At 39.7% G+C, this 22,902-nt stretch overlaps 1 protein-coding gene across 9 annotated transcripts in view; it reads right to left on the bottom strand.

Annotated features, from left to right (window-relative positions):
* TANC2 (tetratricopeptide repeat, ankyrin repeat and coiled-coil containing 2) overlaps positions 1-22,902 on the bottom strand; it is a 489,961-nt gene that overhangs the window by 62,822 nt on the left and 404,237 nt on the right. For all 9 annotated transcript variants that reach the window (XM_055258661.2, XM_055258667.2, XM_055258668.2 and 6 more), the window contains 2 exons: positions 13,700-13,866; positions 9,726-10,333 (listed from right to left, as the gene is read on the bottom strand). In XM_055258661.2, the coding sequence (XP_055114636.1) occupies positions 9,726-10,333; positions 13,700-13,866 (775 nt within the window). The remainder of the gene's footprint in view (positions 1-9,725; positions 10,334-13,699; positions 13,867-22,902) is intronic.

Genomic DNA, 22,902 nt, shown 5'->3' with positions numbered 1-22,902 from the left:
ACTCATTAATAGGATAATTAGCCTCTAATTCCTGTGCTACTTTCAGTACAAGAAATTTCCCTTAATCGCCTGCCCTACGTCCACCTCATTTTAGATTAAGTTGCTGTAACCAGTATTCACTATACTGAACATATCCACCTTAAAAAAGCTCTATATGTATTTTTAAACACATAAAGCAGTATTACCTTTTACAAACAATATAGATATAAGTCTCCTCTGTGTTTTCCTTAGTTGGCTGTTCTGTATTTTTTTTTTTTTTTAAGACTCAGGGTCTCACTCTGTCACCCAGGCTAGAGTGCAGTGGCATGACATACCTCACTGTAACCTTGAACTCCTGGCCTCAAGTGATTCTCCTACCTTGGCTTTCCAAAGCCCTGGGATTACAGGCATGAGCTACCTTGCCTGGCCTGTAAATGCTTCATGAATAAGTAAATGCTAAGCATTTATTCTTGCCAAGTCATCACTCCTGGGCCTTTTGGCTAAGATCAAGTATATTCTTGCCAAGTCATAAAACGATGCACTCTTTCCAACCTACCATAAGCAGAACTATATCTCTGTATGTATACAGACTTAGGAAATCTCTCCTAAGTTTTTATGACAGAATAAGTAGTTCTCGGTTTTAACTGGGTTTGGAGAAGAATTCTAGTTAGCAGCTTTTTCCAAATTTCATTTTGGATTTGGAAAACGAAAAAAAAAACGTTGCTGTGGCCCATCTTCTAATGGTCTGACAGGGTGAAAGATGGGAACAGTTTGCCTATTTGACTAATAGATGTCGATCCCATGATTTATGCCGAGACAAAACAAACTTGTAAAGCTAAAAGACATTCAATGTGTTGGCAAATTGAACATATTTCAAAATATATATTAGATTTCATGTAATTCCTCCCGTTTGTCATATCACAAAACCATGACATTGGGTCACTACTTCAGATATGCGTCTCAGATTTACTCTTGATGCCAACAGGGGGTTAGAAAGTGGATAATAGGAAAAAATATTCATTGGCAAATTAGATAAATCCCCAATAATATTACAGGTCAATGAAATATCTTCTTGGAAATCACACAACTAAACTATGACATCAGAAGACTGATTACCACTCAGTGGATGATAGAGAAGAATTAGAAGTGAAGAATGTCTAGACTCTGAAAAGAGATGAAGCACTAATAGTCCGAGGGAGGTAAGCTCATCTACTAATAGTCAAGTGTTAGTGAAAGACCCAGAGCTATCCTAAGCAAGAACAAAACTGAAGGAATCATATTGCCTGACTTTAAATTATACTATAGACCCAAACGGCATGGTACTGCTATAAAAACAGACATGTAGACCAGTGGAACAGAATAGAGAGCCTAGAAATAAATTCATACATCTACAGTGAACTCATTTTTAAAAAAGGTTCCAAGAACATACTTTGGGGAAAGGACAGTCTCTTCAATAAATGGTGCTGGGAAAACTGGATATCCGTAGGCAGAAGAATGAAACTAGACCCCTATCTCTCGCCATATACAAAAATCAAATCAAAATGGATTGCAAACTTAAATCTAAAACTGGAAACTATGAAACTATTAAAAGAAAATATTAGGGAAACTTTTCAAGACATTGGTCTGGGCAAAGACTTCTTGAGCAATACCCCAAAGGCATAGACAAGCAAAGCAAAAATGGACAAATGGGACCTCATCAAGTTACAAAGCTTCTGCACAGCAAAGGAAGGAAATAAAGTGAAGAGACAACCCATAGAATGGAAGAAAATACTTGCAAACTACCCATCTGACAAGCGATTAATAACCAGAATATATAAAGAGCTCAAACAACTCTATAGGAAAAAATCTAATAATATGATTTAAAAATGGGCAAAAGGTCTGAATAGACATTTCTCAAAAGAAGACACACAAATGGCAAACAGGTATATGATCACTGATCATCAGAGAAATTCAAGTGAAAACTACCATGAGATATCATCTCATCCCAGTTAAAATGGCTTTTATCAAAAAGACAGGCAATAACAAATGCTGAGAAGGATGTGGAGAAAAGGGAACACTTGTATGCTGTTGGTGGGAATGTAAATTAGTGCAATCAATATGGAGAACAGTTTGGAGGTTCCTAAAAAAAAACTATAAATAGAGTCTAGGGTGAGCTGTAAACAGGTGGGAGCCCTGCCCCCTCCTGAGTTGTCAGGGTGGGAGCCCTGCCCAGCCATGGCTGCAGACCTGGGCATCCATGTGCTCTTGGGGGCCCAGGAAGACCCCCCCTACCCCCGCAGGCTCAGAAGTGCCAGCTCTACTTGGCCTCTCCCTGCTCCCAGTGCCCACTCTGATTTCGGAGCAAAGCTGAGGCTGAAGCTGGGCACTGTTGTGAACCAGCCAGGTGTATGTGTGTTCAGGGCAGTGTTGACATGCCAGCCCCATGCTGCCTCAGTCCCCTCTGGACTTTGGGCGCTGACGAGCATGGGAGAGAGGCTGAGGGTAGGCTGAGGGTGGCTCGGTGCAGGCCTGCAGGTGCCTCTCGGCATGAACAGCCTGGGTGCCATGGATGATGTGACTGATGGTGGCAGGAGGCAGACAGGCTCCTGGATGGAAAGGGGTGGGTCCCCAGTGAAGCCCCACTTTCAGGCCAGAAATGGCTTGAAGCATGGGGGCTGGGCTGTCAGTTCTGGGTGGAGTCCATGGCCCTGAGTGAGAACTTATGGTGCTTTTTCCAGGCCTGCCCATGAACCAGTTAGCATGCACGTCCTCCCTTCTGAAGCCCACAAAAACCCTGGACTCAGCCAAACTCACGGAGATGAGACAACCTGCCTGCAGACAGGAGCTACCCACTCCATGTCTCCTCTCCCCTGAGGGCTGAACACTTGATGGGACAACCTGCCTGTAGATAGGAGCTACCCATTCCAGGTCTCCTCTCTGCTGAGGGTTGCACACTTGTCGGGACATCCTGCCTGTACATAGGAGCTATCCACTCTGGGTCTCCTCTCCGCTGAGGGCTGCACACTTGATGGGACAAACTGCCTGTAGATAGGAGCTACCCATTCCAGGTCTCCTCTCTGCTGAGGGTTATACACTTGTCGGGACAACCTGCCTGTGCATAGGAGCTACTCAATCCGGGTCTCCTCTCTGGTGAGAACTGGACACTTGCAGGGATGACCTGCTTGTGGAAAGGAGCTTCCCACTTTGGATCTCTTGAGAGCTGTTCTGTTGCTCAATGAAGCTCCTCTCTGCATTGCTCACTCTCCAGTTGTCCATGAACATCATTCTTCCTGGATGCAGGACAAGACCTCAGGACCTGCTGAATGGCGGGACTGAAAGAGCTGAAACACAAACAGGGCTGAAACATGCCCCACTGCTCGCCACGTTGTGGACGATGAGAAGGAGGGAAGAGCTGCAGTTCTTTGAGGAGCCCAGACCTAGGGACTCCCTGAGCCATGGCTGTGACAGCCTCTTTGGGCTCAGTGGTTCCTGGCATCTCCAAGCTTCCAGGTGCCACCGCATTCCCCTTGTCCAGACGTGGTTGCCTGCAGTGGAAGCCGCGTGCAATATGTTTGGTACAACCGTAGCCTCACATGCAGCTGGCACCTGTGCTGGTGCCTGGAGTTGCCTGCCCTGCTGCAGCAGCTAGCGTGCCTGGTTGTGCAGTGGCCGGACCCCATGCTCTCTTGTCCACACACTGCTCACTGCTCTGTGCCTGGCTCACCCTTGGGAGGTGTGGGATCTGGGCCAGTAGCACGAGCTGAGTGTAGCCTGCTGAGCCGAGTAGGCAGAACGATCCCAAAGGGTGTGAGCAATACTCAGGCAGAAAGCTCTGCCAGCCACAGAGGTTTCTGGCTGGCAAAGCAACACCCCAAAGATCCTGTGACATTACCATATGACAGCAATCCTGGTCCTATGTATATACCCCCCAAAAAAAGAAAATCAACATATTGAAGAGATATCTGCAGTTCCATTTTTGTTACAGCACTACTCACAATAGCCAAGATTTGGAAGTAACTTAAGTGTCCGCCGACAGACAAATGGATAAACAAAATGTGCTGCATATACACAATGGAGAATTATTCAGCCATAAAAAAGAATGAGGCCCTGTCACTTACAACAACATGGATGGAACTGGAGGTCATTACGTTAAGTGAAATAAGCCAGGCACTTAAAGACAAACATTGCATGTTCTCACTTATCTGTCAGAGCTAAAAATTAAAATAATTGAACTCATGGAGATAGAGTAGGGGATGGTTACCAGCTAGGAAGGGTAGTCAGGGCTGGGGAGGGATTGGTGGAAAGTGGGGGCATGGCTAATGGGTACAAAACATAGAAAGAATAAATAAGACCTAGAATTTGCTGGCACAACAAGGTGACTATAGTAAAAAATAATTTAATCAAACGTTTAAAAATAACTAAAAGAGTATAATTGGATTGTGTGAAACACAAACGATAACTGCTTGAGGTGATGGATTTTACCCCGATGTGATTATTACACACTGCATGCCTATTATCAAAATATCTCATGTAACTATGTATATATATATATATATATACATATACACATATATACACATATATATACACACTATATATATATACCATGTACTCACAAAAATTAAAAATTAAAAAAATTGAAAGTGTGAATAAAAGATGTCTGGTAGATTCTCTTCTCTCTGCTTTAACTCTTCCAAGCCTCCTAAGGGTTGATTTAGTTCTAAGAGGCCCTTTTTCCTTCCCATGCTTCATCATTTTGCTGAATTCTCTCCTAATGCTTTGAGAAAGCAGAACCCATCCTCCAGTTTAAGGGTCTGCTCTGGGAGCCTGCAACGGTTATCAGGAGCAGTGACCTCGAGTTTGTGCTTCAGTGAGGGTAAGGTTAATTGTCATCTTGCCTGGAGGCTCATATTTAGATTTAAAAAACAAAATCAACACAAACTTCAACTCACCATTTATTTTGTAGTCATTCCAACCCCATCTATTCTATAAGAAGCCCTGTTATACAGACCTCTGGCACAGTTATTTTTCATTTTGGGGAGGACACCCTCTTTTTTTCCTTAGACAAACTGCTTGTTCTCTGACACCCTGCTTTGTGGCAATGGATTCTGGAGCATCAGGTCTCCAATGTGTAATTCACTTACTAATATGGGTCAAATAAATTAGGAAAAACCTCAACAAACCACTTACAATAAGCAATCAATTCTGGTCATAAAGAATCAAGTAAGTACTCAACTATCCCATAGGATTTGTGTCGCCTTTTCCCTTTCCATTCATCACAGGATTTGCTGTCTTTAATTTGAGGAATCAGATCAAACTAAATTAGGCTCCCACATCACAACCTCAGGCTCCCACATCACAATCTCATTAGGTTGTATCAACTCAACATTCATTACATGAAATTCACAACAAGCTTCTTGTATTTTATTCAAACATTTAAAAATAAGGCTGGCTAGGCTGGGCACGGTGGCTTATGCCTGTAATCCCAGCACTTTGGGAGGCTGAGGTGGGCAGATCACCTGAGGTCAGGAGTACGAGACCAGCCTGGCCAAATTGGTGAAACTCCATCTCTACTACAAATACGAAAAAGTTAGCCAGGCGAGGCAGCAGGCACCTGTAATGTCCCAGCTACTCAGGAGGCTGAGGCAGGAGAATTGCTTGAACCCAGGAGGCAGAGGTTGCAGTGATCTGAAATCGCATCATTGCACTCCAGCCTGGGTGACAGGGCAACACTCTGTCTCGGGAAAAAAAAAAAATGCTGGTGCAGTGGCTCATCCCTGTAATCCCAGCACTTTGGGAGGACAAGGTGGGTGGATGGCTTGAACCTGAGTTTGAGACCAGCCTGGGAAACACAGTAAGACCCTGTCTCTACAAACAAAAAAAATTAGGCATGGTGGCATGTGCCTGTGGTCACAGTTACACAGCAAGCTAAGGTAGGAGGATTGCCAGAGCCCAGGAGGTTGAGACTTCAGTGAGCCATGACTGTGCCACTGCACTCCAGCCTGAGTGACAGAGTGAGATACTGTCTCAAGAAAATAAAACAAACCCCACAAAAATACACACATAATGCAGTAGAGTCTTTTAATCTCCGTCAAAATCTTACACACACACACACACACACACAAACATTAATCTGAGAGCCGTTCCTATGGAAGGGAAAGCTAGATACCATGAAAATTGAGGTAATGAGGAATAGAAACAGAACAGAGTGGAGATTTATTCAGGGTGAGCCTAAAGCGATATAGAAATATTAAGCAGTAACTGGACAGCACCGCAAGGCTGGTAGCTCCGACTGTCTACTCTATCAGCCTTAAATTTCTACTATGAAAGTCACTAAAAGGTTGCCTAACAAAGGCTGATGACTACTTCTCTCAAACGTCTTATTTTAAATGCACAAGTTGCCTCAAATAGGTTTTCCATCTCTCTACTATTAGCATAATAGCCGGAATTCGCTTATTAAATTAGTGAGTTAATCTGATATCTCAGTGCCCAAGGGAATAAAACATAGGACAGCTTAAGTTCAGGGTATGTCAGAAGGCTGACGGTGATGAACAGTGGGAAACAGAGAGCAGAATGAGGTGGTGTGGTCTAAAGTTTGTAATTGCTTCAAGGGGCATATTTTACCTAAACTGCAAATCTAAAAGATTCTTCAGTGATACTCTGCTTACAGTTTGATACACGCACACCATACACACACACACACACACACACACACACACACACACACGTACTCTCTCTCTCACTTTACTCACCTTGTTACTCATTTATTTCTATGACAATGAGACAATGATACATCTATCTAACATTAGGTCACTCTCTCTGGTAGGTCAAGTCCTTGCCCAGATTCTGAGACAATAAGCAGTCTGGTATTCAAAACAATAAAAACTCAATCTCAGCTGTAGCATTAACCTCTGGCTCTGCTATTTCCTGCTTCCAGCACCATTCTCAGATTACTGACTCTTTTCAGCTCAGGCAGAAGCAACCTCCTTGGTTAGCCTATTTCTGGAGAAGATCAACTACTTTTTGCTATCAGTAGAATATTTGCATCTATGTCTAACTTCCTAATAAGGTCAACAAGTTCAGGGTGAACAATTGAGTGCTGAAAGCCCAGGAAAATGGACTAGAAAGGATAAGAATGTTGTGTTGCCTCTGGAAGCTCTCCTTACACCACAGAGATATACATGTCAGACACTGGCTTACCTGGTGTGATTTCAGAGGCACTAAATTGATCTTCTTTGATCTACTGGAAGATGCTTTAGAGAGAAGTTGGAGAGAAAGTGGAGAACAGAAGGAGAAACAATGTGCAAGAAGTGGAGGCTGAAGGCCACAAAGACAACTGTGCCTGGAGAGAGTCCTGCTAATCAGACCTGCCTGAAATGGAAAACAAGTGCAGCCAGCTGCCTTGAAAGACCAGCTTGGGCTTTGCCAATAGCATTAAATTCTTAGTGAATTTCCATCTCATTGACCTAGGGAGCCTTAAGCACTGCAATCAATACTTTAGTACTTTAGTAACAAGGTTGGTGCCAGCCATTGCTGGGGAGGGGGCTGAGTTCCAACTGAAACGAAATCTAAGAAAGCTTTTTTTGATAACTCCTGGTCCTGTTTACAATTTTACTCTCTGCCATTAAGTGAAATAAGATGATTTCTAAGCAGCCATGTTATTCAATCACCAGGGAACGGATTACACAGGATTTGAAGTTGGAAGTACCTGCTCTTCTTGTCCCAGTGCATCAGTCGGTCGCTGCAAAACTCCTAGTTAATAGGCAATGTTGAGAAGGCAAAGCCTGTATAGTCATGATATGGCTGTATAAAAGCCATATTTTCTCCTTTGAGAGCCCCTGAGGATTTCATCTGTTGTAAGGATACTATTAATTCAGTGGTAGTCTGGTTGCCTTGGACCTCAGCTTTCAATCCTCTGAGATGTCCCAGGATCTAAGGTCCCAGATCAGCTAGAAAAGTTTCTCTGGGAACTGATCTCAAAGCGTTTATTATGCAATTCTACATTAGTTTCTTTTTCCTATATATGTAGTTGCCAGTTCTATGTATTAAATATTGACAACAGCTCTAGTAGGATTTATAGTAAAATCCTTTTGGGAACATCATACAATTCACAGAAAGGACTCAGACTGTTATTATTGTTTCTTTTTAAAATCTTGTGCTTCAAAATGATAACAGCAGAAGATGGCTGTCGCAATCCAATTAGCCACAGGATTTAACTAAGATACACCAGAAGGGTCTATTACTACAGGGTGAGGGGAGGAAAAAGAACATACCCCGAGTGTTTCTTTTACTCTGTACTATTCTAGGCATCATACTATATGACCTCATTTAACTTCTCAACAACTCTAGAAAAAAGGCATTATTATTGCTCTTATGTAGATAAGAAAACTAAGTCTTAGAAACACTATGTAACTTTTCCCAAAGGTCAAAGTTCCTAGAAGAGGCAGGATTTATATGCAGGTAATTTGACTCGAGAGTTTATGTTCTTTCCACTACAGCATGTTTCTTTAAAAAAGCTTCCCTCTCAGGGAAAATGCTACAAAGTCTATTGCCTGGCTTAATATTTTCATCATAATCTGGAACTAATTTTCTGATGAATCAGCATGGAGTAGGCTGAGCAGCATGCCCACAGTACAGTTGTCTCTAATAAGTCCTGGTGAAGGACACAGTGAAGGGCAATAAAACCCCAGCATGAACACAGAGTTTTATTCTTTCTGATGAGTCACATGTGAGGCATAGTCAAATCTGGCCTCTTCTTTTTGAGCCAAAATAAGCTCTGCATTTGCCAGCTATGTTGTTGGTGTCTTCTTTGCTTCCATGAAGTCAGTAATATACCTGGCTTTTGAAAACACCAACTTTATTAAAGGAATACTTCTTTAAAAATGTTTGTATGACGGAGTAAAAGCACACCCCCGCCAGGATGCCAGAGAACTAGGTTTCATGCAATAAAAAGGGAAACAGTTTCATATCTAGTCTGGTTTGAGTTGAGAAAGATTCTCAAGTCAGGTTCAAGCTCATTGGGAAAGAGTGCTGGGGTAAATCAGTGACCCTGCTGTGCGTGTGGGGTGGGGAGTGGTGGGATATATCATGCACTTGCCATCCGTATTCTGGTGCATGCCCCTCCCTTCTCCCATGTATTAACTTTATGAATTTGTGCAAGTTGATCCAGCATCCTAAGGCCTTTATAGCAAAATGGAGATAATGACACCTTATGTATCTAAAGACAGCATGGATAGACCAGTCGATCTCTTCAAATCTTTTTCAGCTCGGAGGTTTAAGATTCTATTTTCTAGTATAAAGCTTAGCATTGGCTGGACTTTAATTGATTTAGTCATTGGAAACTTTAATAATGACAAGGTTTTTTAAAACGGCGATAAAAATTTTGAAATGATTCTGCTCTAAATCAAAGAGATTTACAATATATCAATTCTTTCTTCATATCAGAATAATAATACTGAGGAAGTCCATTAAATGGTTAACTTAATTATAGCCTGTGAACCCTGTGGGGTCAGTGAAAATTATTCAGAAAAACACAGGAATGTAGGGTAGCATTCTAAATATCTATGCAGATGTTGAGTCTTAAGGAAATAACATTGTAAAACAATAAATTAGTTAACCTCATTATAGCCTTGCCTTGAGAAGAAACACAGATGATGTCTCTTCTATGTGAAATGTTCAATGAAGAACACTTCTACTTTCAATACTCACACTCCATGCAATGAACAGAAAACAGACTCAGAATTGCTTATCACAGATCTATGTCTTACCTGGGATCACAGAGAAATTTGGTTTTCTCTCCTTCTTCTCTCCAGATAAGCCATTCTCGAAAAGAAGGATGTACAAACATACGAGTCATGTCTCTGCGCTTGATTAGGAACATGGAGAGGTTCTCCATTCTCTGCTGAAAATCCTCCCATTCTAGCGTGCCTTCAATGCTCCCAGCATTGATGGCCTGGAAGATATGCTCATCAGTCAGTGGGTGGAGAGAGGCCACTGCCACATTCAGGAGAGGCATCACCCGGTCAAAGGAAGACTGGGTTGGGAACTTCATATTGCACTGGAGTAAATAAACCTCTGAGAGTGAAACAGGAACTACTTTGTAGCTAGAGCTCTTTAACACTAGATAGCCTTTCTCTATGAGGTCAAATGTAAGTTTCAGATATAGATAGGACCCTTGACTGAGGGTCTTGAGATGAGAACTGAGTTTGCCAAATGTAGTATTGTCCATTTTGCCATTAAGTGAAATGTTATTCTGGATCTCTGAGCTGCTGTGTATCCGGTGCAGGATGTAAGCCTGCAGGTCCTGGTCTATGGCTTCATTCTCTTCTAGTCGATCCAAAAAAATCCTATGGAAAGGCAGCAGCTTGGTAATTTCCTAAAACAGATGGAGAGAGAGAAAGAGACAGAAAGACCTTCAGTTTCCCCTAACTCTTGTGATAAACTATGAGGTTCACAAATTTATTCTGAACTTCGAAGTGGCCAAACAGGGAAACTTGATCATGTATTGGTATCCAAAAAGTAAAACAGATTAGTTGCATAGAAGGGACACAACTTCTCCTAACATTGAGACTTAAGATATATTTTTAAATGGGTCTTTGTAAAGGGTGCTTTTGGAGTGATTTCATGATCGTTATTCTAAACAACACTCCTGAAATAAACAGAAAATGGAGTGCTGTATAACTCTTTTGCTGTAATTTTTCTCAGTGTAAACCAGGGCATAATGCCAAGTACAAGTCAGTAAGAGAAATGTATAAAGATTCAAAGAATGGCTTAGAAAAAGTTGGCTTTCTAACTCTCCTAATAAAATGACTATTTAAAAAAAAATTTCCCACACAACACAGATGTATAAAATGACTACATTTAAATGCGGGCCTTCTGGAGATACCTTAGCTGAAAGGTACACTTCTAACAGTAGGAAGCTTGGCACCTTAGTAATCTGTTGGAAATTCTATCGGGGGAAGGTGATATGGCTTTGTGGCTACTCCTATGCACTGGATTCCGTCCTTTCTTACCCACTCATGGACTTTGCTCCTGTGAGTACCCATTCCCTCTCCTGCATCTGTTTCTTCTCAGCTGGGTCACACAGACATAAACTCCATATTCTTCCTTCCAGCTACTACCCTGTATCTCTGTTCCCATTTTTCACAGAAGTTTTCTCTATTCGCTATTTATAATTCTTTCCTTCTCATTCTCTCCTCCATTTGTTCCAATCAGGCTGCACCCCTACCACCTCACTGAAGTGGTTCTTGTCAAGGGCATCAGTAACTTTCACTTTGCCAAATCCAATAACAAAGTTCCAGTTCTCATCTTCCTCAACCTCTCAGCAATGTTTGACACAACGGATCTCACCTCAATGCACTTTTTTTGGAGTCACTTTCTGCAGCTTGCTCCCTGAGAATGTTCCCCTCTTTTCTCTCTTAGCACACTTGCCACTTTTAACCTTCCCTCTTTTGCTGGCTCATTTTTATTTCCCAGCTCACCCAGGGCTCTGGGCTCTGTTCTTTCCTCTTCTCTAGCCATTGTCACTCCCATCAATAGATTCTTTGGTCCCATGGTGCTAAATATTATGTACACATAATATGTGGCTCATGCCTAACTTTATGTTTCTAGCTTAGTCATCTCCCCTGAGTCCCATCTTATATCTGTCTACTCAACATTTACATTTGGATATTTCATAGACAATGTGACCAAATCAGTACTTAATTTTGTCCCCCACCACCAAACTCACCCCATGTCAATAAATGGCATTACCACTGACTCTACCACCAAATTCTAGAAGATATCTGTGATCTTTCTATTGTCCTCAAATCATCATTCACCCATTTGCTCACAACATACCCAGGATTCATTCTTGAGTCTTCTCTCTTGCTGACACTCATATTCAGCCCATCATCAAGTCCCTTTGACTCTCCTTCAAAATACAGTCCATCAAAATATGACCATTTCACGTGGTCCCCATCATTATCACTCTAGTCTAAGCCACCATTACCTTTCAACTATACTTCTGCTTCGACTCTTTATCCCTTACATTTTATTATGTAGACGGCCAGCTGACAGAAATCTTTAAAAAAGATCAGATCTCATCACTTTTAAACGAGAGGCCTTTCCTATGTATACTATCTGAAACAACTACTATCCAGTTATCCCTCTACCCTATTTTGTTTTCTTCATAGCACTTAACACTACCTGTAATTTTAGTATATGTTTAACTTTTTGCTCATTTGTTTTTTGTGTTCCTTACTAAAATATAAGCTTTAGGAGGATGGGAATATTGCCTGTCTTGTTCATTTTGAATCTCCAGCCCCTAGAACAGTCCCTGAAATACTCTTAAGTGCTTAAGAAATGTTTGTGGAAATAATGATGATCAAATATAAATGAAGGTTCATTTTCTAAAACCTATAAATTCTTTCACTGTCAGAAATGAAATAATTTTTAAAAATTCTTAGTTGAAGAACTTTTTCTGTTGGCACAGCTGAAAAATTAAAGTCACCTACTCTATCCGGAAACATTTACAATTTCTTTTGAGACTGCACATGATATTATGTAAGAATATGTATGAGGATAACATCTCCGAAGCATCCATTTGGTAAAACAGTCAGAGATCACATTCCTGGAGATTTCTTTCATTCATCTTTCATTTTTAACAATTAACCTACTAATAATGATAGGTTATATAATTTTTAGTTGTAAAGATGGATTTATATTGATTTATCCATATCCTTTAGCTCAAACTACTTTGAGATTAATAATAAACATCTGTAAGTTGGTGGCCAGGATTAGAAATATAGTTTCTCATCATGGAAGACAGTAATGCTAATTAGTCAATATATAGAAATAATGCTAAGTGCCTGGCAGAGGGGGAAAGGAGGGACTTACATGTATAGACTATTTTCTGTACATTAGCACTTATGACAAGGGGGCTGCATCCAAATAGTGAGACGAGCGTATAATGTTTGAGATTTTAATATTCATCAGAGGAGGAAATAATTTTTATAAAAAGAATGAGAAACATTGTTCCAAACCAAGTGTGAATATGTAAAGAATGGGACACCAACCCAGCTACAATGAGAAGGCTGGGGAAAGCAGAGTCATTTATCTTTAGCCCATATATTTTTACAGGCTCAGTCTCACATTCCCGGTCCTTCTTCCAGGCCATTAAGTGACCAGTGAGTGAGAAGGGAAAGTAATTAGAAAAAACAACAACAACAACAAAAACCTTATCTCTCAGTTGTAGTACATTTAATCTAAAGCCCTACTATTGCCAATTTTTGTTAAAGGAGGGCAGATATAGAAGAAAGTCCATATTCATGCTATAGAAGAGTTGTTTAAGTAGAAGCAGACGGAGGAACCAGAAAATCTGATTCTAGGGTGTAGATTGAACTGAATTTTGCATAGCATTAAATGATTAAAAAATGTTAAACGAAAGTCAAAGTGTTAGAGATAATCTTTACACTGCTGTCCTCAGAACAGTCTAGAAAAATGGACTTTCTTTTCATGCTATTTTGAGGAACATTTTATTAAACCTCATCCAGAGCAATAGGAATGGGAATCTGAGAGTCATGTACAAAGAATGTTCTTTCTAGATTCTATCTCTCAAAGTATTAGATTAATTCTTCGGGAATTATTCTTCATAACGCTCTAGGACATAGTAGAAGTTTACAGAACTAGGACCTAGAACTTTTTCAGTTTAAGCTCCTTCCAAGAGGAATCATTTATGGTTTAAAAGCAAACAAACACATACCTGTAAACTGGTCCTAACTGTTACAATTAGTTTAAGCCAAGAAGGAAACTTTCCGATCATTTTACTCAGAAACGATACAACTGTATCCCCATAATCCGGTTTGTGAAATTCTGCTTCATTTAATCCATCAATTAAAATGATGAAATCTTCATCTGGGATTTTTCTCTCTGAGATAGAAAGAAACACATTACTTAATAATTACCAAGTGGATAAATGAGTTCTTATTGGATCTTTGATCACATATTTCTTTGGAACAAAATATTAGAAAAGGCTTGTCATGTGTTTAGTGAATGCTCAGGGTACATCATTTATTCTAAGGGCATGGAAAAATTAACTTAGTAAATTCATCTTGCTTTTAATCAGGTATGAAGACTTTTGTCGCATATGAGTATACATATCATCATTTTCAGAAATCTCCATATTAATAGTTGTGAGACAGCCTGAGTATTGGAGTTAAGAAAATTTGCACATGGGAAGTCATTTTTCTCTTACACATGAAAAAGCTGAGTAGAATGTGTTCTGTTTTTTTTTTTTCCTATCTGACAGCATTAAAGAGAATAGTATCATATGTTCTTTTGGGAATGTCCCCAAAAAGGTTTATGTAAAGTCTAAAGCAGTACATAGGACTGCATGTGAATGTGAATGTGAATGTGTAGTGGGAAGGAAGAGACAGAGTAACAGAGAAAAGAAATCCCAGGCATCAGAGTTGAACCAGGTGGCTAGATCCCAACACCCTAGCAGCTTCCTAGACTATACCTAAAGCAGCTGCAATGAGACCAGTTCCTTGCATGATCTTCCCAAAGGGGGAGGAGTCAAGTGGGAAAGACAAACATCCGCTGTGTTTGTGTCCAGTTCTCTCTTGGACTCCACATGATCCTGCATTGACAAAATCAATTTAACTTTAGGGCTATGCTGACGAAGCAGCTGGGGAAGATTGCAGGCTTCTGCACTTGCTAAATGCTTATTGATTCTTGGTTCAACAATTAGAGATTCAAAAATTTCCATACTGAAAGAACATTTTAGTCTAAGTGAATTGTGAATAACAAGTAAAAGTTATTGGTTAGCAGGATCTCACAGGTTCTGAAAGGGGGAAAGCAAAGGGAAGAGGGCAAGCAGTCATCAGATACCTGGAGTGAGAAACAGGTTTTATCTGAGGAGGAAAAAGAAGATGAAGCTGAGGACAGAAGAAAATGTCTGTGGACTTGTGTACAAAATTGGCTCTTTTTGCCTTTGAAAGTCAAGACCAATTGAAACTGAATATACTATTTTGTTTCCATATTTGAAAATATACAGATCTTTTGCAATGATTAATAAGCCCTTATTATTTTTCCCCTAAAGCATAAACTTTGTAAAAGAGATTTAATTTCAGTATCCAAATCGGTTCTCAAATTATGAAGTTTTAACAATTACTTTCATTTGCCAAGTTTTTAGGGAGTGAAATGAACTATGGATTCCAGCTCTATTAACAATCACTACTAATGGAGTGGTATTCTAGATGACAAAGCACTAAGAAAACATGAAATTCCTTCAGGGAGTGCAATGTATTAAGGAAGAAAGAGGAGTTGCTCGGAACTAGCTGGGATTTACCCAAACAACTCGGGGGGTGTTATGTTCTTGATTTTGAAGGCTCTGGCTCCCTTAAGTTTAACCATGCCTTTAATTTCCATAGAGGAATTTTCTAGTTACATTCTGCCTGGCTAAGCACCATCAGCTAGTATCACTCACTGTGCTTGCTGGAGCTATCTATCCCTGTACTGGTTCAGGAGAGCCCACTGCAATATTTTTAAGCTCTGACTGTTAAACAGCTGGTAGCTTGGAATTGTCTATGGTAGGAATATTTACATAATAAAAATTGGCAAATATTATAAATCAGCCCTCCTCTCCCAGGTTGCTGTTAAAAATTTACCAGCACACCATTGTCCCCACCCTTCAATTACATCTCCTTTAATAACTTCAACCAGGTTCCTTCATAAGAAAGTCATGATCTTCCAGTAGACAAAACAGCTGATGATAATGCATCTGTTGGGATTTTCTTTGGGAATCATTGCAAACACATTCTCAAGCATGAAGATGAGTAATGTGTAGTAAATTATGGTCCAGACATTTTAATGAATGAATAATTCATTTGCTAATAAAATTACATTTTCATTTGCATAAATTCTTAGTAGAATTTATGAACGTGTATTTACAAGGGATTAAAAATAAGGATTTTAAAGGGCTTGGGAAACATTTTTAGTGACTTGTCACCTAGAGCAGTGCCTCCTAAGCACCAGTCCATTTAAAGTTTTTAGTTAGTCCATGACAAAATAAGAAAATAGCAACAGCTCAGAATTTGTATGGATGTAGATATAAGCCCATGAGAAAAGTAGATAATACATTTTTTTTTATTTTTAAAAGGGGGTACTTGCCTTCCCCCTTAATAAAGCTAATTTTATTCTTCTCAATTCTGGTTATTATTTTTTTTTTGAGATTTCCACTGTTTTGAAGGAATTACTTACAAGTCACCTACTAATGTAGGTGTCAAAAAAAATTTCATCATTTAGGAAGTAAGGAGGGCATATTTACCTAAGGATATCATAATTTTTAGGATTCAGCACAATAAATGCAAATAATTTCCTAATGCTACTAATGCTGTAAAACAATGAGAACTGTTCTTGAAATAATTCATTTTCCTTTGCTAAATGATAAGGTTTCTCAATTATAAATTTAAGAGGTGAGATACTAATGTTCTTTAAATTTTGACTTTGAAATGCAACCAGCCTACAAGAATGCTTCAGTATGTTCACTCATTCAAATTTCTGTAGATATTTAGAGTAGTACTTTAAATCAGTAGCTTAAAAAAATTTTACAAATAAAAATAAATTGGGGACTAACAAAGGATTGCTGCTTCATATTTTGCCATGTAAGAACATGTAAAATACAATTACCATCCACGATCACCACTATTTCATAGAATAAAAAGGATCTGAACATTAAAAAAGTAGGAGGGACATTATCTAATCTTTACATACATACATATGGAAAACTACATTGTATCTACATCCATACAAATTCTGAGCTGCTATTTTCTTATTTTGTCATGGACTAACTAAAAACTTTAAATGGACTGGTGCTTAGGAGCCACTGCTCTAGGTGATAAGTCACTAAAAAGGTTTCCCAAGCCCTTTAAAATCCTTATTTTTAATCCCTTGTAAATACACGTTCACCAGGGATTCCCCATGCCTCCACTTACATGTGTTCCTAACAAATATGTGAACTTTCTTCCTTAGTAGTTCCATTGTAAGACTCTACCTAGGTGCTTGAGAGAAATAAGAATTACAGAGACTGCCAGAGAAGAGATAGTAGCTAGTACTGAAGTCAGAACTGAATCTTGGCGCATGAGATTCTTTTACTGGTATATATAGGAATTGTTGAAATTGAAAAAGAAGACTCATATCAGACAATATCTTTGTTCTGAAAAGCTTCACATAATATCTGAGTTATCTTTCCTTCAGTGTGGTAACAAATTAGTGTCTCAGCTGAGCCTGGTGGCTCACACCTGTAATCCCAACACTTTGGGAGGCTCAGGTGGGAGGAAGGCTTGAGTCCAGGAGTTCCAGACCAGCCTGGGCAACATCGTGAGACACTATCTTTACAAAAAATAGAAAAAAGTTGGCCAAGTATGATGGTGCGCTTCTGTAGTCCTAGTTACTGAGGCAGGAGGATCGCTTGGGCTCAAGAGGTCAAGGCTGCAGTGAGCTATGATCTTGCCACTGTACTCCAACCTGGGTGACAAAGTGAGACCCTGTCCCAACAAAACAAAACAAAACAAAACAATTTGTGTCTCCTTTCATTTCATATTGGTAGCTAAAGCAAAAGTGTACTGAGAAACTTCAAAACTTTTTCGTTTGTTTTATATGCGCATGTGGGTGTGCGTGTGTGTATGTATTTTAATCACTGTACTTGTGGAACTTTAAAGTACTGTGAAAAATACTGACTCATTTTTCAAAGAAAATACATAATTTGAAATCTAGCTTCTGACTCTAAAATGAAAGTGTTTTCCATTGAAAAAACTCCAGCTACCTTTAAAAAATAACTCTATATTAAAAATTATTGCAACAAAATTTATATATAGTGAATTACAAAGATCTTAACTATACACTTTGATAAGTTTTGACAGCTATATGTACTCATGTAAGCAACACTGTGATCAAATTTAGAACATTTCTATCCTTCCAGAAATTTCTGTTAGGTTCTCCTCCAGTCAGTCCTCAATAGGAAACCACTGTTCTGATTTCTATCACTGCAGACACTTTTCTTTTGCTTAACTGTTTCTGAGACTCTTCTACATTGAGTGTACTATTATTTTGTTCCTTTTTAATACTAAGAAGTATTCAATGGAATGAATGTACTATATTTATCTATTCTGTTGATGGATATCTGGGCTGTTTCCAGTTTTTGACGACTATGAATAAAGCTGCTAGAAACATTCTTGTACAAGTGTTTTGTAGACATATGTTTTCATTTCTCTTGGGTAAATACGTAGGAATGGAATTGCTTGGTCGTAAAGTAGATGTACATTTAACTTCATAAGAAACTGTTGGCTGGGTGTGGTGGCTCATGCCTATAATCCCAGCACTTTGCAAGGCTGAGGCGGGAAAACTGCTTGGGCCCAGGAGTATGAGACCAGCCTGGGCAACATGGCAAGACCCCCATCTCTTAAAAAAAAAATAGCCAGGTATGGTGGTGCAGGCCTGTAGCCCCGGTTACTCAGAAGGCTGAGGTGGGTGGATTGCTTGAGCCGAGGGGGTCAAGGCCGTAGTGAGCTGTGATCATGCCACAGCACTTCAGCTTGGGCAACACAGTGAGAGACCTTGTCTCAAAAAAAAGAAACTGACAAATAGTTCTCCAAAGTAGTAGCGCTACTGTATAGTCCCATCAGCAATGTATGAGAGTTCCAGTTGTTTCTCATCCTTACCAACATTGGATGTTCATTCTTTTAAATTTTAACCATTCTAATGGGTGTGAAGTGGTATTCTCACTGTAATTTTTAATTTGCATCTCCCTGATTACTCATGTTAAGCGCTTCTTCATGTGCTTGTAGGCTGTTGACGTATCTTCTTTTGTAAAGTGTCTAAATCGTTTGTCCATTTAAAAACTGAACTGTTTGCATTCTACATGTATCGTAGATACAAGTGCTTTGTCTTTCACACACAGAAACATAGTGAATATTTCCTCCTCTTTGGTGACTTGCTTTTCCTTTTTCTTAGTGGTATTTTTTGTTGAGCAAATATTTTTAAGTTTGATGAAGTCTAATTTGTCATCATTTTTATATAATTAGTGATACTTTATGTCCTTACGAAATCTTCACCTATTCCAAGTTTGTGAAGATATTCTATGTTTCTTCTATTAGCTTTAGAGATAGAACTTTTCTATTTAGGTCTGTGATCCATCTCATACTAATTTTGGTGTATAGTGTGAAGTAAGGATTGAGATTCTTTCCCCTTTCCCAAACATTATCTAGTTGTTCCAGTACCATCTGATGACAAGAATTCTCTAATTGCCTTGGCACCTTAGAGAAGATCAATTGACTGCATATGTGGGTCTATTTCTGGATTCTCTATTCTGTTCCATTGATCTATTTTCTATCCTTGCATGAATACAATCCTGTCTGTGGAATTTTGGACCTGACTCAAGCTGGCTCATGAGAGCTGATTGCTAAATTTTTAAGCATCAAATCAGCCCCCCATTCCTGAGCCGGTTGTTAAACATTTACTAGCATATCACTGTCATGACTATTATAGTAATCTGCAATTCTGTATGTCTTGAAACCAGATCCTATCTTCCAACTTTCTTCTTCAAGAATGTTTTGGCTATTTTTGGTACTTTGCATTTCTAACAAGTTGTCTATTTTTACAGAAAAATTCTGCTGGGATTTTTTTTTTTTTGAGACAGAGTTTTGCTCTTGTTGCCCAGGCTGGAGTGCAATGGCGTGATCTCAGCTCACTGCAACCTCCACCTCCCGGGTTCAAGCGATTCTCCTGCCTCAGCCTCCCGAGTAGCTGGGATTACAGGCATGCGCCACCATGCCCGGCTAATTTTGTATTTTTAGTAGAGACAGGGTTTCTCCATGTTGGTCAGGCTGGTCTCGAACTCCCAACCTCAGGTGATCCACCTGCCTTGGCCTCCCAAAGTGTTGGGATTACAGGCGTGAGCCACTGCAACCAGCCGGGATTATGTTTAATCTATAGAATAGTTTAAGGAAAAACTGACATCTTCCAATCCACATTTATGACATATCTCTTTCACTTACTGAGTTCTTTAATTTCACTCTGCAATATTTTTGCTGTGCTTTCACAATGTCTTACACATCTTTCGTACATTTATTTTTAAGTATTATATATTTTTTGGTGCCACTGAAAATCGTATTTATTCTACTTATTTGTTACTATATTGAATAGCAAGGGGTTACCTGAATGTCTGGGGCTGGGGGTTGGAAGTTGGAATCATTTGGAGGCTTATTCACGCGTATGTTTGGTGGCAGAGCAGGAATGAGCACTGGCACAGTCAACTAGACTCTCCCTGTGGTTTGTGCTTTGCAGCATGGTGAACTCAGGGCAGTCAGGCTTCATACATGGCAATACATGCCTCCCAAAGCAAGTGCTTTGGTGAACAAGATGGAAGCTGCATGGCTATTTATGACCTCCCTCAGTTGTCACATAGCATCACTTTGTAGTATTTTGTTGGCTGAAGTAGTTGCAAGCCTGCCCAATTACGAAGGGAGGGGACCCAGGTTGAACTATTAGTGGAAGTAATGTCTAATAATTTGTAGCCATGTTTTAAAACTGCCACGTAGTTTTAAAATTTCATTTTCAGTATTTTGTTGTTAGTATAGAAATATTTGTATATTGACTTTATAGCCTAAAGCTTTGTGCTTACTAGTTCTAGTCAGATTTCTTTTTTCTGGGTAGATTCCTTGGAGTTTTCTAAGGTAAACAATTATGTTGTCTGCAAATAAAGACAGTTTTACTTCTTCCTTTCCAATATTTATACTATTTGCATGCTTGTTTATTTTCTTATTGTACTAGCCTGGACTACCAGTGGAATGATGAATGTAAGTGGTGAGAGTGAGGGAACACTCTTGTCTTGCTCTTGACCTTAGGGGAAAAAAGCATTCAACATTTCACTACATGTATTTTTGGAGTTGTAATTTATCAGACAAAACTTCCTTCTACTCCTAGTTTGTGTAGTTTTTATCATTAATTGGTGTAGTTCGGAGGGACTGGTTTCATGGAAGAGAATTTTTCTGGGGTAGAGGGTGGAGAGGATGGTTTAGGGATGAAACTGTTCCATCTCAGATTATCAGGCATTAGATGAAGTGTGCAACCTAGATCCCTTGCATGCATAGTTCACAATAGAGTTCGTGCTCCCACGAGAATCTAATGCTGCAGCTGATCTGAAAAAAGGCGGAGCTCAGGTGGTATCCGTCGCTCCCCTCCTGCTGTGTGGCCTGGTTCGTAACAGGCCATGGACCTATATCCATCCATGGCCCAGGGGTTGGGGACCCCGATGTAGTATTTTGTCGAATGCTTTTGTACATTTATTGAAATGATTATGTGGATGTTCTCCTTTATTCTGTTAATATGATGAATTACACTGATTAACTTTCTTTTTCCTTTTTGAGACCAGGTCTCATTCTGTTACCCAAGCTGGAGTGCAGTGGCATGATGTTGGTTTACTGCAGCCTTGACCTCCTGGGCTCAAGTGACCATCCTGCCTCAGCCTCCTGAGTAGCTGGGACTACAGCTGTGCACCACTATGCCTGCTGGTGTTGTCGTTGAGATGGGTACTTGCTATGTTGCCCAGGCTGGTCTTGAATCCTAGGCTCAAGTGATCCTCCTGCCTTGCAAAGCACTGGGATTACAGGCATGAGCCACCAAGCCTAGCCTAAATTCCTTTTATGTTCCAGTTACCGTACTAGCTGCTATGTCTTCAATGGTTATGCAGCTTTTATAGTTTAGTGGGATAAAAATATGCTAAACATTAAATAACTAGACAGTCATTAATTACATTGTTCTGCCTCAGCCTCCAGAGTAGTTGAGACTATAGCTACTTATCTCTTTAATTTGGTCTATTTTTGATTCATGAATTTTGAACCTGTTATTAGGTGCATACATCTAATACATCTTCCTGATGAATTGGCCCTTTTATGTTTATCAAATGCCTCTTTAGAAATACTTCTTGTCTTGAAGGCTACTCTGTCTGAGATTACTATAGTCACTCCAGCTTTCTTACACTCCATGTTTATACAGTCTCTATCCTTTTACTTTCAATCTGTGTCTTTAGATTTAAAAAATTGCATACGGTTGAGTCTTGCTTTTTATCCAGTCTGACAGTTTTTACCTTTTAATATAAGTGTTTAGCCCATTTACATGTAATGTAATTGTTGATATTATTGCTTATACATCTACTATTTTGCTTGTTCTGTCTCTAAAAAAGAATTCTTCTTTATTTCCTGAGTTCTTTTGGATTACTCTAATAAATTTTAGTATTTCCAGCTGGAAAATTGTGTTTCCAGCTATTGCTCATAATGGTGATTTAAGGGTGAGTTAAAAACATGGAAATAAGATGAAGTAATTAAATTCACTTAGAACAGTATTTATCAATAGAGATCGCTAAAGCTGGTTATGGAGACTAAATGAGAAGCAGATATATCTTGTAGCAAAACTATAAAACATATGAATTATAGTTGAGAATCCAGAGCTGACTGCAAGCATTTGGATAGTCTTTTTTTTTTTTTTCTGAGACGGAGTCTCACTCTGTTGCCTAGGCTGGAGTGCAGTGGCATGATCTCGGCTCACTGCAAGCTCCGCCTCCCGGGTTAACGCCATTCTCCTGCCTCAGCCTCCCGAGTAGCTGAGACTACAGGTGCCCGCCACCATGCCTGGCTAATTTTTTGTATTTTTAGTAGAGATGGGGATTCACTGTGTTAGCCAGGATGGTCTTGATCTCCTGACCTCGTGATCCACCTGCCTCGGCCTCCCAAAGTGCTGGGATGGATAGTCTTCTTGAACTGGCTGTAAGGTGTAGATCCTTGTATCACTGTGCTTCTTTCAAGGTACTCCTACATGTGAGCAGTTTCTATATTCATTTATCTGTTCAAAACGTATTTCCTAAAATGCCTACTATGTTCAAGGTGAGGTAACCACTGTGAAGGATAAAAG

This window comes from Symphalangus syndactylus, chromosome 20, assembly GCF_028878055.3.
Source record: "Symphalangus syndactylus isolate Jambi chromosome 20, NHGRI_mSymSyn1-v2.1_pri, whole genome shotgun sequence".
NCBI lineage: Eukaryota > Metazoa > Chordata > Mammalia > Primates > Hylobatidae > Symphalangus > Symphalangus syndactylus.
Note: the sequence above shows the minus strand (reverse complement) of the source record. Positions and strands in the feature narration are given on the sequence as shown.